Below are 16,347 nucleotides of genomic sequence, written 5' to 3'. Positions count from 1 at the left end.
ATAACCTGTTGCAGGGAAATTTTCCCATGTTAAGAAATAATTCTCAAATGCTAAGGCTACTTTCCAAGTAAGTGACAATTTTTATACTAATCCAAACTATAACAAAAACCAATTTATGAGAAGAAATGATTCAGACTTATTAGATAATTTAATTTAGCAAACAATTTTGAACCTCATTTTAATTCAACTCCCTTCATTTTCTTACTTACATTGTACAGTGTTCAAAAAGAATTCTCTCTCAATAACTAAATCTCACAGTGACTCAAGGTGACAATTTTACATCATGAACTGTAGCAAACTAGCCTACAAGAAGATCGGGCTGAATATATAGGTACCTCAAGGAAGTTGGCTTCCTTACCATATTTCTGATAGCAAAGGTTTCTCAGATAGGACACAAAAGCATGAACCATTAAAGAAAAAACTGATAAATTAGATTACATCAAAATTAAAACCTGCTCTTCAAAAGACACTGCTACGAAAGTAAAAAGACAAGCCACAGACGGGGAAAATATATTTGCAAAACAGTCCAATAAAGTACCTGTATCCACACATACACAGAAGTCTTTCAACTCCATAATAAGACTAGAACAACAAAAGAAAACATGGGCAAGAGATTTGGATAGATATTTCAATAAAGAGGACATAAGGATGGCAAATAAGGAAAAGATGTTCAACACCAATCATTAGGAAAAGAGACATCAAAACCACAATGAAATACTACTGTACACCTACTAGAATGCCTAAATGAAAAAGACTGACAATACCAGGTGCTGGTGAAAATGTGGAGCAACTAAAACAATGTGTTGTAGGTGAGAATGCCAAACGGTGCAGCCACTGAGGAAAAGCTTGGCAGTTTCTTAAAAAGCTAAACATATCTCAACCATACATCCTAAGAATCCCACTCCTGGGTCTTTACCCAAGATAAATGAAAACATGTGTCTATAAAAAGATCCATATGTGAATGTTTATAGCAGCTTTATTTGCAATAGCCAAAAAATAGAAATAATCCAAATATCCATCAATTGGTAAGTGGAAAAACAAACTGTGGTACACCCATGAAATGGAACAGTACTCAGCAATAAACAGGAATCAACTATTTATAACATGTAACATGGATGAATTTCGAAAGCATTACACTAAGTTTAAAAAGGCAGACACGAAAGGATATATACTGTGTGATCCCATTTATATGACATTCTGGAAAAGGTAAAACTCTAAGGATAGAAATCACATGAGTGTTGCGAGGGGCTGGGGCGTGGGGAGAGGGGACTGACTGCAAGGAGGTGGGAGAGGAAACTTCTTTTGGGGTGATGGAAACACACTCTTACTTGACTGTGGTAGTGGTTACATGACCGTATGAATTGCCAAAATTCAAACTGTATGCTAAAAACGGGTAAACCCTACTGTAGGTTAATTACACCTCAATAAACCTGACTTTCAAAAAAAGCTCTTTGAATCTAAAGCATGAATTAGTATTAATCATTTCTCCTTGTTATGCCAGGTCTAAGCCTCAACCTCAATTCCATAATTTAAGTTCCAGTGGGGCAGTGAGAGAAAATGGAAGCAAAGTGGCAGAAGAATATGAGAGACAGAAAGAAAGAAAGGATGCCAAAATCTTTATAAAGGGACTTTGCCAGGTAAGATCTATAGAAGAGAACTAGAACAAGCATTTAATTTACTTTCAAGAAATTTATCTTATAGACATTTTCACACAAGCCCAATGTGGCATAATTTTCAATAACAAAAAACTGGAGGGGCCAGCCTGGTGGCGTAGCAGTTAAGTTTGTGTACTCTGCTTCGGCAGCCTGGGCTTCGCGGGTTCAGATCCTGGGCACGGACCAACGCACTGCTTGTCAAGCCACGCTGTGGCAGTATCCCATATAAAGTAGAGGAAGATGGGCATGGATGTTAGCCCAGGGCCAATCTATGTCAGCAAAAGGAGGAGGATTGGCAATGGTTGTTAACTCAGGGCTAAGCTTCATAACAAAAAAAAAACCCAAAAACTGGAGACAGGTAGCAACTAGTAAGGAGATGGCTCAATAAATTACAGATATTCAAAGTCTATAATTCTATGCAGAGGTTAAAAAGACTGGGTTAGCAGTAGGGTTCTCCATAATAACACTGAAGTACATCCATGATATATTGTTGAATAAAAAAATGAAGTTGCTAGGGCTGGCCCCGTGGCCTAGTGGTTAAGTTTGGAGTGCTGTGCTTCGGCGGCTCATGTTTGGTTCCAGGGGCGGACCTATACCACTCAGTGGCGGCCATGCTGTGGCAGTGACCCACATACAAAATAGAGGAAGACTGGGACAGATGTTAGCTCAGGGTAAATCTTCCTCAGCAAAAAAAAAAAAAAAAAAAAAAACTTGCAGAATGGCACATTCTAGTGATCCCATTAGAAAACAACACAACCTATACTCACATTAACACAGGCAAAGGGGCCGGCTCTGTGGCTTGGCGGTTAAGTGCGCGCGCTCTGATGCTGGCGACCCGGGTTCGGATCCCGGGAGCGCCCCGAGGCACCACTTCTCCCTCCAACACGAGGCCGGGTCCCGCGTACAGCAACTAGAAGGATGTGAACCTATGACATGCAACTGTCTGCTGGGGCTTTGGGGGGAAAAAACTGAATAAATAAAATCTTTAAAAAAAAAAAAAAAAAAAAAACACAGGCAAAGGTCTGGAAAATGTACGCACAGTTATTTTTTTTTTTTTTAAAGATTTTATTTATTTTATTTTTTCCCCCCAAAGCCCCAGTAGATAGTTGTATGTCATAGCTGCACATCCTTCTAGTTGCTGTATGTGGGACTCGGCCTCAGGATGGACGGAGAAGTGGTGCCTCGATGTGCACCCGGGATCCGAACCCGGGCCACCAGCATTGCAGCGCGCGCACTTAACCACCAAGCCACAGGGCCGGCCCCGCACAGTTATTAACAATGTTAACACATAGAAAGCTGGGGAGAGGAAAGTGTGGCTGCAGGAAGAATGCTGACATGGTGTTAAGGGAAGACAGTTTTTAATTTTGTACAGTTCTCTACTCTTTTCAATAGACACATATTACACTTATAATAAAAATGAGTAAAAGTAAAAGTTAACGGGAAGCATCCCCAGCAACAGGGAAGAGCTGCCCTGGCTTTAAGGTAATGCCTACAGGACAAAAACTTCAGATGTCATGCTGCCATCTTCTGGAACAAACAAGAATCTACAGGAGCAGGAAAAGTAAGTAGACATTCTAAGGCAAAATGTCAAGGGTTACTGCAGTAAAAAAGGTAAGGGAGGCAGAAAAACTCTTCTGAAGCCAAGTTTTTGATTTGACCATTACTGAAAAGAAACAGTTAAATACAATCAAGCATGATCAAATACAGAAATCATGCACTTTTCACAAATCTTATGATATAAAGGAGACGGTGGATAAATCACATCCAAGCTGCTTTGATTTCTCAGACCTGTTCTTTTTAGGAAAATTGCCTATTTGTTATTTACAAATATCAACAGAACATTTATACTGAAACATTTTGAAATCAACAGAACTTGTAAAGTGTTTATATTTTTAACTACAGATGCTAGAAAATGAGAACAATTATACATTTGAAAAATCAAGCCAAAAAATCACAGATCAAAATGTTTCCTTCATCCTCATTAGCACTTTTTGAGAAATAAAACAAAGCATGTGAAATTCTTAAAATTCAAATACACTGAGATCATATATCATTATACAATAAAAAGGGGAGAAAACAACAATCAATAGTTTTTAGCCTTCAAGTTAAACAAAAGAGAAATATAAAAATTAAAACAAAAACACAAAGCCCTCTAACCTCCTACGTTTCTGCAAGTGTTTTTTTCCTCTTTAAATCACCAAAACCAAAAAGCTTCATAAATTAATTATTCTTTTTTTTGGTTTCTTTTCAGTGGTAGAGATTTGCCAACAACATCAAACTATAAACGAGAAAAAAAGTCCATAAATAAGTTACGTGTAAAGATAAAAGAATTTTTTAAACAATCCACCCTTATAGCAGAAGAAATTGGGGATCACTTCACGTGTTAATGTAAAATACATTAGTCTTGAGCAGCAGGAATTCCAGACCTATTGGTGCCAAGAAGGTAACAAATAGTCTGTATCTAAGGAGGGGGAAACGGGGGCTCAGCAGGAGCTTTCTTCCCTGTTGTGTTATTTATAGAGAGCTCTATTTGTTAACATGTTTCTGCTATCATGGAGAGGGAGAGTTTAATGATTTAAAGGATTTCAAAGACAATTGTTTAATGACACAATGATTTATGCACATTCACAAATTCCAGATATATAGCAATTTAGATTTTCAAACTGCTATCACCAAAACAGTGATATATTGCTGAAGCTTACCTACAAAATGTGAGACAACCAACAGTACTTGATATTATGAAATAAAAAGTCAGAAATGCTGGAAAATGCCATGTTAAAGAAATCAGTGACCCACCACCATGCTTCATGTTAGTAATATCTAATTTTCTAGGGCCCCTTCGAGTGATTTTCTGGATTTAAAATTTTTTTATGAAGAACCATGAATTAAATCCCAAATTACCTGTGACTAATTTGAATAATCTGGGAAGTGAGTCTTCAACTAAACTGCTATATTTTCACCAAAAACCAATCCCCCACCTCCCACTCCACAAAGCATGTAAGAATCTTGCTTGAAGGAAAAAAAATGCTTTTAACTATAGATTTATAATATTCAGGTTATTGAAAGAATTTTCAAAATTCCATGTTTAAGATTTGATTTTAATCTATTAAAATAAAAATTTCATTTGAGACAGATAAATTAAGTCATTAAAGCTTCTCTTAACTTTAACCCAAAGGGAAAACAAGTTCTATAATTTCCATCTTTCCTACCTGTTTAAATTCTTTAACCGTTTTTGTTTGCAGTATTTTTCAATAAAAATACATCTCACCCCACTTTAACATTTTTCAATGTACATTAATTCTATTCATTTGTCTTTTTTTAAAAAAAAAAACCTCTTCTCATCCAGATAGAACAAGTCAATTCTAAAAGCTGTTTTTTTACAACAGACTCTAAACCGTTAGTGGTACATGTATACTAGCATGAAATAAAACTTAAGAGACGTTTGTTGGGTCTAAAAATTCCTTTTAGCAAAATACTAATAAAACATTTACCATTTGGGGGGGAACATATTCAATAGAATGTTTTCTTTTTGAATGAAGAAATTCACTTATTTCTGCTTAAGAGTAGGTTCAACTCAAATGATTTTATTTATTTGAAACTTTTAAAACACTGAAGTTGAACAGAGGACGGGAAGCAGAATGAAAGAATCTTTTAAGCATGGACGGTACCTTCCCTCTTGCCAGATGCTCTGCAGGAAGTGTCAGCTACTGCTTTAGTTCTCCAGTATGTCCACTTCTCTCCATGTCATTTAGAGGGCTTTCTTCCTTCTGCCGGAGGAAGGATCTTCTTTTGTAGCATTTTGACCGAGTAGTGCTTTCAGTATTTGCAAGTGTAGATGTACAAAAGCTTTTCCTCCTGTTCCCAGGTAAAGGAGAACTTCCAGCAAAGCCCTCACTGTTTTCTCTACCTGATGTGGAGGGCGGCGTACACGGTTTCTGTCTGAAGGACACGCTTTCAAATCCTCTGCTATCAACTGCACATATTGTTCTCCTTTTGGTTCTCTGAGAAGTGCAGGAGGTGGAAGGAAATGGAAGTGAAATCCACACAAGCCCTTCATTTTCCACATCCTTCTGGAGCCTTGTGCTGCGTCTTACTTTTGTTTCACTATTTGTTCTCTGAAAGGTTTGCTCTATGGAGTCAGATAAATCTTTGTACAGTTCAGAATTTCCTAAACTAATTTCTGCAGAGCTGCTCATACTGCAGGACGCTTTGTGACTTCCCTTTTTTTCCAAATGTAAACTCTGACCATCAGAATAATACATGGAGCGTCTTCTCTGTTTCCTTGCTCTACAATTCACACCACTACTTTCTGCGGAGTTTCTTCCCAAATCCTCACTTTGATTTTTACTTTCTTTTGTAATGTCAATTAAGACAGCTTCTGAACAATCACATTCTTTTTGTAAGTCAGACATTAAATGCTTGGTCTGCAGTTTTCCTTCTGTAGCTACTAAGAAATCATCTGGTTTTTCACATTTTATGTTTATATCTTCTAAAATTTTAAATATTTGAAAAGGGTTTTCCACATTTTGACCAGAAGCAGAAAATTCTTGGGACTGCAGGATAAAATCAGGCTTTGGATTATCTGATACAATGGGTTTTTCAATCACAGAAGCACAAGAAACATGACTATTTCCATTCTCAGTCCCAGTTTTTCGTTCATTTTGACTTTCCAACTTTATTTCTGCTTTTGAAATATTTTTATTGTCATTAATTTCTGGAGTATTTATATCTGAATCTTGATCAAAAGTAGCATTAACAAGCAATGAAGAACTTTTTATGTAAGAGCTGCAGAATTCAGATACATGGTACTTATTAAAGCCTTGATTCATCTGCAAATCTTCTGGGTTCTGAAGCAAGAGAGTCTTTCTTTTAGCAAGCTTCACTTCTTCAAGTTCACCATTTGAGTTGAAATCATCTATGGGCATGTAAATAAGGTTAAATCTAATTAAAAAGCAGCAATGGAAATAAATTTTAACAAATCAAACAGGTGCCATCTTGTGTTCTGTGCTTTAAACTTTCAAAACTTACAAGACCTACAAATGCTGCACTGCACTTGCCCTCATCCGTCCTTGTCCTCTCTTTCAGTTCTTCCCCAACCCACAGGTTAAGAAAATATGTATTTAATGCATGAATTAATAAAGCACATAACCTCAGACCATGAAAATGAGAACTGCATCCTAAATTGCTTCCTCTATTCTAATGTATTTTCCACACTACAAGGTCAGTGAGCATGAGGCAGCCATGTTTCCCATTTCCCTAAAAATGAATTACTGAAAATGGGCAACATCATGCTTCTGAAAGTTTTCTATCAACGTTTCCCCTGAAATAGTGGAGACAAAACATGGAATTCTGGGAGATTTGAGGACTTAGATAAAAGGGTACTTCCTGAAGACACTCAGGTCTTAGGCCTTATGTTAAAAAATTAATATAAACCGTACTGTATTCTCAAATAAAGCCATGTTTGTTTCAATATTCTAAAAATCTCCCCCTTCCACCTCAATCTCTGACAAATTCATTAGAAGATACGCGAGTGTAGCCTATCGTGTGTTTTGGGCACACAGGGCCACATCACAGGTGAAAAAGTATCACGGAGGTTTTTAGAATTGGTACGAGAGAGAGCCTAAATGAATTCAGGCTCTATGAGTTCTAAATCTGAGTTCTGTTAGAGGCCATCTGTCTTGTTATCTCAGATAAAGTTTTTAATTGGCCAAAAGAGTATAAAAATGTTTTAAACAAAATAAAAACTGGAAGATATACAAAGCATAAGCTGAGCCAAAAATTTAAAAAACAATGTTTCAATTTGAAAAGGCACTATCCACGCTTTGGGCACTGGAAACCCTCTCGTGTACAGCTAGAGATTAACACAGGGCAGGGTTGGTCCACACACCACCAACCAACTATATGTCAGTCAGGCTTTTTACACAACTTTAAAAATTGACATTTATGTATTTTCCATGAAACTAACATACTAGGAAAGGAAGGTAGGGGAGAGGGATGGAGGGAGGAAAAAAAGACAAAGATGGAGAGGAGGGAAACTGCTTTAAACTCTTGTAGCAGATATTACCGTGGCTTATATAGATAAAGAATGATTCAGCTATTTTTAAAAAGAAATTCTCTAATGAGATGCAAGATGGAAAATACACACTAACACTTATCGTTTCAACATCTTTGGAAAAACTCCTGTTAGGAACTGGGGAGATAATGAAAATAAGACTTAGTTTCCAGTCTCAAGGGCACTGCAATTTGCAGGGGAAGGAGGTGGACAGATCATTATAAACCAGGTGGTGAAGGTGTAATTTGAACAAAGAATTTTCCTGGAAAGGCAGCCAGCACAAGCTAAACCTGAAAGGATAAGCAGCCTTGAGCACTGGGCCAGATTCAAACGAAGGGGGGTGGCCGAGCCCCTGCCCCAAGACGAACCACAGGAAAAGGCTGGGGTGGGAGAGCACTGTCCCTACTGGTGCCCAGGGGCTGCAGGAGCATGTGCACGACTATAAGGTGGAGGTATGTTTGCTTAAACTTTGGTGTTTTCCTGAGGTTAAGAAGTGGGCGGAAGCCAAGAGTCTACAGTGACATGTACCATATTCATTGGTACATGCATCTATTGTAAATAGATTCAGCATATTGCAAATAGAATGCAGGGTATAAATATTTAATGATTGACAAAGGCAGCTATTTTTTAAAGGATTCTATACAAAATTGACATACTCATTATTTTTAGCATGATTTAGTCAATTTAAAACTCAGGCATCACAAACCAGATACAACTCAATCCAATTTTTTCCTAACCATAATGTCAACCAACTTAATCTTCACTTTTAAACAAAATTATCAAGGTAATCAAGTTCAGTTTATAAATGTTATTTCTAGAAGATGCTCAGTAGTGCCAAATCTACCGAAACATCACAGGGCAAGGCTTGTTTAATTGCTGTCCCTAATTCATAGAAGATACATCTACTACTGAGCCATCAGCTTGTTCACTTTGAATGATGGACTACAGCAGCATATAGAATTCATTTTACTTTAACAAAATGCTTTTTTAAAAAGCAAAAAGGAACAGCATGAAAGAAAATTATTTCCCCTAAAACTATATGTAATATCTTGTGTCTGAGTTTCTCTGCGGGGAGAATCCAGAGCATCCAACAGATTCTGAAAAGGGTCTAGGTGACCTAAAAGTTACCTCCTTAACTTAAAATTCTCATGATAATCTGAGGAAAAGTTTTTTTTTATTTAGGTCCTATTTACATAGTAAATGGGGAAGAAGGAAAAAAAGTGAAATTGCAACAAAGAGGGTGAAGAGAAGAGATACAATGTAAACAAGAGGAAGGACAGGATACCTCGGCACATCCTCCGGACGCTTGGACCCGAAGGCGTCATCTCAGAGACCTCCGGCAGCTCTAGAATAGGACTTAGGAGCGGCTTCTTAGAAGCAATCTCTCTTTCCCCATATAAAGACTTCTGAACACTTTTCTTTCCCTTTCCTTTCTTCTTTCTGCAACTTTTTAAAACCTGAGAAAATGTGTTAAAACACTGTAATTGAGAAAGATATAGCACCAAGTATGATTTTGAGCCTTCAACTAATTTTTACAGAAAACCTTAAGACCAGTTATTTCATTTAAAATTTTAGAATTTGACTCAGGGGCAGGGGGCTAGGTAGCTTACACAGTCAAAATATGAAGCAGAACTCGATTTACAAATTGTAGCTAACGTTCTTATTTCCACAAAGCATTTGCCAAAATAAGTTCTAGACAAGTGAAAAATAGATTAGATGCTGTAGAGCTGGACAGACTTCAGACGCGAGATATCTGTAACTAGGATGCAGTTAGGATGACTCAGGATCAGCCTAGAATGAGTCATCTGCCGGAAGCTATGTGGGACTGTTTTCTGTTAACAGACCTGGATGAAGAAACAACAGGTGTGTATGTAAAATTTGAAGATAACACAAAACTAGCCGAGCTGCTTCAAATAAGAGATGATTTAATCAATATTGAAATGAATAGGTCAAGGGGTCAGTCCAGCGGCATAGTGGTTAAGTTCAAGGCTCTGCCTTGGTGGCCCGGGGTTCACTGGTTTGGATCCCAGGTTTGGACCTATGCACCACGCATCAGGCCATGCTGTGGTGGTGTCCCACATACGAAATAGAGAAAGATGGGCACAGATGCTAGCTCAGGGACAATCTTCCTCAGCAAAAAGAGGAAGACTGGCAATGGATGTTAGCTTAGGGCCAATCTTCCTCACCAAAAAACAAAACAAAACAAAAAAGAATAGGTCAAAATAAGATGGATTTTAATAAGCACAAATAGAAAATGAGGGACAAAAGTTTGGTAACAATTGATGGAAAACAGGTGGGTTTCTATAAAAATTAAAGCTGCTTTAATAATATCTTGAATGCAGTATTAACTTCTTTAATACCTGGAATGCAGTATTCTATTACTGCCACATCAGCAACTGAGAACTAACGTTCTATGTTAAAAAAAAAAAAAGTGTCATATGGTAAAGACCTGAGAGAAACTCAAAAACTATACTGAAATAATAGACTGTTAAGGAGCAAAAAGAATGAAATACATTCCATGTGATAATACTGGAGAGAATCAGACTGTAGGTCAACATAAGGAACACATTTTTAACAATTAATGCTTCCAGAAAATGCAATTCATTCAAATATTTATTAAGAACCTGCTCTGTGCAAGTCATAACTCGCTAGGTATGAGACAAAAACAGACAGGGTGTGGTCTTTAGGGAGCTCAACAGCCTATCGGCAAGTAACTGTGATACACGCATACCCTGACAGACTCTACATGGACGGAGAAGACGGGTACCTGGCCTACAGGAGGTTTTCAAGACAGTCTCCACAGAAAATGTCATGTCTAAGTCAAATCTTAAACAAGTGAGAATTGTTTCGGCTGATTATGGGAGTGGTGCAGAAGGGCTTTTCAAAGAGAAGGGCATACGCAACAGCTCTAGTGAGGCAGCACAGCACAGAGAAAGAGCTGTAAGTAGCGGTGTATAGTTGGTGGACCCACGGAGAAGTGGCAGAAGCAGCCAACAAAGCAAGCAGGGCCTTGGTATGCAATGAGTATGAGCCTGAAAGCAACGAGGGCTCTCTGCATGGTGATTTAGGGAGTGATAACGTTTGGTTTTACATTTGACAATGATCATTTGGGTTACAGCAGAGAAACTAATGGTGTGAAAGAGTGGATGATATTCAAGAGTACAGAAATGGCACAGAACTGTATGTTCCTTGAGATATCTATAGATATCCTGTAAAAACAAAACAAAACATTCCATGGAAAAATAATTTTAGAACTGTACAAGATAAATGCTCCTCTTGGTGATTTACAACATACACTTAACATTAGACTCTCTGAGAAGTCTTCAGTATAAATAATCTCAATATACATTAGAAAAATGCTGGGTTAAATATTTTTTCATGAAACATTTTTTCATGGAACATCTGTTGACATTCTATGGAACAGCTGGGGAAATGACAGCTTGGTCAATGGAAGTGGGAGCCAAAAGAAAAATCTTCATTTGGGCTCCACAGATGAGTTGCAAAACAGAAACATTTGGCTTCTGCTGCCAGGTGCCTTTGGTTCAAATTCTGACTCGGTCACTTAACTGCTTTATAATCTTAGGCAAGTTACCTCAGCTCTTTGCGCCTCATTCCCCTCATCTGCAAAACAGGAATCATGGTAGCACACACCACAGAAAGCTGTGGTATAAGGCAACATAACGTGAAATGGTTAAAATGGGGCTTGACTCCATAGTAAGAGCTATGTGTTAGCTGTTCTTGCTCTTTTAAATTCCTTCCTACTACCTTGAGAATTGATATGGGGAAGAATATTTTTAGTATCAAATTGTGCTCTTAGTATTACTGTGTGACATAAGCCCCACACGGTCAGTTAATACACTATGGTCAATGTAATCTAGAAGAGTCTCTGATTCATAGACAAGGAAAATCCTCTTTTAGCAGGATTTTGGAAATCTTTGTTTATATAAAATGTCTCCAGCACCTAAAACAGTGAGTGACTTCTCAACAAACACGAACGACTGAAAGAATGAATGAATGTAAAACTAGAAAGAAGCACAGTTAAACTTTATAAAATGTACTAAACATGATGAAAGACTAATATATTGTTTTTTCACAGTCATGTGCCAACAGAAGTATACCACCCAGAATGAAAAGAAAAGATTAAAGCACCTGTAGACTGTCATGGAAATAAATCTAACAGTGCTTCTCTTACCCATGAGAAGGTTTCATTTCAAAGGCTATAACCTTATAAAAATTTGAATTTACTCCAATACAAAAAAAGCCTTGCTTATACTGTAAGAAACAAAAGAAGCCTCATGTGATTGGAATCCTAGAGAAGCTGGGTGACCTGGAAACAGTTATGCTGCTTTATGACTTGATACAAAGGACAACTGAAGGTATTACCCTAAAGTGACTCCATTTACTCCAGAATCACCGACATTTCTTCTCATACGGTGAAGGAGGTCATGAAACAGGAGTAAACACTCATCTTTTGTTTTATTTCCACAATTAAGACTTACTTAAATTGTTTTCTGAGAGTAGCTTTAAAAATAAATCATGTACACAGCAACAAATCAAATTGTACAGGAAAGCTTATGAGAGAAAGCATATACTTCCCTACCCCTGTTTATTTATTTATTGGTTCCATTTTTTAGTTCTTGTAGCTAGCTCCATCTCTCAAAATAAGGGGCTCATATTGCTATAAACTTCTTATAATAAAAAACTTCAAACACTCCAAAGGCAGACAGAATAGTATACTGAACCCCATCTACCCATCATCTAGCTTCAAAAATTAGTAATATATAGAAATCATGATTCATTTATTATCTTCCCTCAGATTATCTTAAAGCAAATCCTGACATTAAATAATTTCATCTGAAAATCCTAGAGTATCTCTAAGAGATAAGGGCTTTTTTTTCCTTACAATAGAGTGAAATATTTTATTACCTGGCATTGTATTTTATTGTTGATTTTACAACGGAGATTTTTTTCTCCGGCTTTATGGAGATATAATTGACATATGGGGTAAGTTTAACGTATACAACGTAATGATTTGATATATGTATATACTGCAAAGTGATTACCTCTTTTTATAACAACTACAAGTACTACCCAGCAATAAAAGGAACTAACTATTGATACACACAACAACCTAGACAAATCTCCAGAGAATTATGCTGAGTGAAAAAAGCCAGTCCCATAAGGTTACACAGTATGTGATTCCATTTACTTAACATTCTTAAAAAGACAAAATTAAAGAAATGGAGAACACATTAGTGGTTGCCAGAGTTAAGGTGGGGGTAGGGGTGGGAAGTGGACGTAGCCCCAAAAGGGCAACAGGAGAAATCCTTGTGGCAGTGGAAACCTTCTGTATCTTGACTGTATACTGATATTGTATTACTGTATATTATACAATAGTTTTGCAAGATGTCACCACTGGGGAAAATGGGGTAAAGGGTACTTAGGATCTAACTCTTTTTACAACACTATGCGTTTCTACAATGATCTCAAAATAAAAAATTTAAAAACAAAAAACCATAATGATAGCAATTTTCCCTAATATTTCGTCCGAGTTCAAATTTCTCCAATTGGTCCATAAATGTCTTTTTACGATTATTCAAATCAAGATCCCAATAAGGTCTCCACATGATCCACTTTGTTGATAGATCTCTTTTCATCTATGGTTCCTTCTTTCTTCCTTTACCATTTATTTGGTGAATAAACGGAGGCATCTATCCTACAGAATTAGCCAAACTCTGGATTTGGTTGGCTGCAATCATGCTTGTCTTTGTTTTCCCCTGTCCCCTGTACTTTCTAAGAACTGGTCATTATTTCTAGGCTTGATCAGATACAGCTTTGACTTTTTTTTGGAAAGAGCATTTCATGGATGGTTGTAGACTTCCTTATTGCATTAGGAGGCCCATATTCTCTCCTTCTGTGACACTGATTGACCAGTGGGCTCAGGTGTTCAGTCTGATCCATCCATTACGCTTCCCCATCAGCCTTCTACCTAATATTCAAGTTTTCTTTTCTTTTCTTTTTTGTGAGGAAAATCAGCCCTGAGCTAACATCCGTGCTAATCCTCCTCTTTTTGCTGAGGAAGACTGGCTCTGAGCTAACATCTATTGCCAATCCTCCTCCTTTTTTTTTCCCCGAAGCCCCAGTAGATAGTTGTATGTCATAGTTGCACATCCTTCTAGTTGCTGTATGTGGGACGCGGCCTCAGCATGGCCGGAGAAGCGGTGCATCGGTGCACGCCCGGGATCCAAACCTGGGCCGCCAGTAGCAGAGCGCGCACCTAACCGCTAAGCCACGGGGCCGGCCCTCAACAGTTTTCTTGAACACGTCTTTTTTACTTATTAGAAAAAAATCCTTCTATAAAGAACTTTGTCTCATCAACAATTTGTCTACCTGAAATAGAGCTCAAACTTTATTTTCCAGTTTTCAGAGAAATAAGTTGGTGCCCTAGACGGCTTCTAAGGTGACCTTTAAGTTTTGTTATTGCTGTTTTAATTATGATGAACTAAAGTACTTTTTCACATCTGATGCTTGTGTTTCAATCCACTGCAGTCATTAGTTCTGACGGTCACATTGTCCCACACTTTGGTCAGTGGAGACCCCTCTGAGATGGTCTTGTGTCCTTTAACATGGCCCTAGTAGTTTCTTAAGCTTCCTTCCTTGCACACTGGTACCGCCTAGGCTCACTTTTTACATCTGCTGCTATAAATCTGAAAGCAGCCATTTCACTAAGGAACCCTGATCCCTTTTAGTTGGAAATGGCACTTAGAGACAGCAATCTGGGTACCAGGGATGCTCGCCGCTTCTAAGTCTTATTGGCTGAGCTAGAAAATTATTTAAAGGAAAAAACATAATGAGTTCATACTGACATTTCCAATTCAAATTTATTCTAACAAAGTTTGAATTTGATCTTACATTTTACTGTTTGTCTCATAGTGAAAAGTCTTGATTCCTAATGATAGTAAAAAAAAAAAAAAAAAACCCTACTTATTTTCTTTATTCTAGGCTGAATTCCTCTATCAGTATGAGTGCTTCACACTGGTTAAGCCTTCTTTGCAGGTATGTTTGTGCTTAGGATATATCCCACCAGGATTTTTCAAATTCCTAGGTTTGAAAAAATTCTTTGTGAGGTTAAGCCACCAATTTGACATACAGTTAGATTAATTTGTTTCATTTTGTTTTCAATTTTTAGAGACTGTTCTCTTTTTCCTAAGTTTGATTTAATTTTGTGTCATAGTCATGTACAGTCGTGTGTCACTTAACAACAGGGACATGTTCTGAGAAATGCGTCAGGCGATTTCGTCGTTGTGGGAACATCATAGAGTGGTCTTGCACAGACCTATATGGTACAGCCTGCTACACACCTAGGCTGTATGGTACTCATCTTATGGGACTGCTGTTGTACGTGCGGTCTGTCGTTGACCTTGACCAAATCGTCATTATGTGGCACATGAGTATAAAACATTTACACAAAGTCAAAAGTAAAAAACACATTCAAGGAAGTCTAGCTTTCATTCCTTCCTACTCCCCACTCTGTCCCTTCTCCTTATAGATAGTCAGTTTTTATTTGTCTTTGGTTTATTCTCCCACTTTTTTTTTAATTAACAGATTTTGTATATGTGTGTGTATCTACAATACATACATACATTATTTTTTAATGTTCTCTACTTTCTTGGATAAAAGGTAATCTATTAGTTTGCCATATTAGCTGCCATAACAAAATACTACAGACGTGGTGGCTTAAACAATACTACTTTATTTTCTCACAACTCTGGAGGCTGGAAGTCCAACATCAAGGTCGGTAGGTTGGTCTCCTCTGAGGCCTCTCTCCTTGGTGTACAGATGGCTGCCCTTCTGCTGCCTTTCCACATGGTCTTCTCCCTGTGTATGCGCGCCCCTGCTGTCTCCTTTTATGTCCAAATTTCCTCTTATAAGGACACCAATCAGACTGGATTAGGGACGGTCCTAATGGCCTCAGTTTAACTTAAGCACTTTTTTTTTTTGCTGGGGAAGATTAGCCCTGAGCTAACATCTGTGCCATTCTTCCTCTACTTCATATGTGGGTCACCACCCGTGGGTGACAAGTGGTATAGGTCCATGCCCAGGATCTGAACCTGAAAACCCAGGCTGCTGAAGCGGAACACACCAAACTTAACCACTATGCCACTAGGCTGGCCCCCTTAATCACTTCTTAAAAGGCCCTATCACTAAACACAGTCCCATCCGGAGGGACCTGGGCTTAGGGCTTCAACATACAAATTCTGAGAGAACACAATTCATCCCATAAGAGGTAGCTTACCACATACATCATTTTACAACTTGTTTTTTCACTTAACAGTAAATATATCCTGGCATCATTCTATGCCAGTATTTGGAATTTTTCTTCACTATTTTCTACAGCTACAAAATACTCACTTTCTGACTACACCATTGTTTATTCAACCAGTCTCATGTTGACAATTTGTTTTTACTCTTTTGCATTACAAAGAGTGCTGCAATAAACAACTTTGTACATATGCCTTTTTGTATTGTTGTCACTGGATATTTGTGATGGATTCCTAGAAATGGGATTGCTGGGTCAAAAGGTAAATGAATATTTAATTTGGTTTGATATTGCCAAACTGCCCTCCACAGAGATTTGCA

General features: G+C 37.8%; 1 protein-coding gene across 9 annotated transcripts in view; it reads right to left on the bottom strand.

Annotated features, from left to right (window-relative positions):
* Positions 1-958: 958 nt before the first annotated feature.
* Positions 959-16,347, bottom strand: part of CDCA2 (cell division cycle associated 2) — a 54,603-nt gene continuing 39,214 nt past the window's right edge. For all 9 annotated transcript variants that reach the window (XM_087437336.1, XM_087437334.1, XM_087437335.1 and 6 more), the window contains 2 exons: positions 8,993-9,164; positions 959-6,570 (listed from right to left, as the gene is read on the bottom strand). In XM_087437336.1, coding sequence (XP_087293462.1) covers positions 5,360-6,570; positions 8,993-9,164 — 1,383 coding nt within the window. In that variant the 3' untranslated portion in view covers positions 959-5,359. The remainder of the gene's footprint in view (positions 6,571-8,992; positions 9,165-16,347) is intronic.

The sequence above is a fragment of the Ceratotherium simum genome, chromosome 12 (genome assembly GCF_057802395.1).
Source record: "Ceratotherium simum simum isolate JZ-2026a chromosome 12, ASM5780239v1, whole genome shotgun sequence".
Classification (NCBI taxonomy): domain Eukaryota; kingdom Metazoa; phylum Chordata; class Mammalia; order Perissodactyla; family Rhinocerotidae; genus Ceratotherium; species Ceratotherium simum.
The sequence above is the reverse complement of the archived record's forward strand: the minus strand, read 5'-3'. Positions and strand labels throughout refer to the sequence as shown.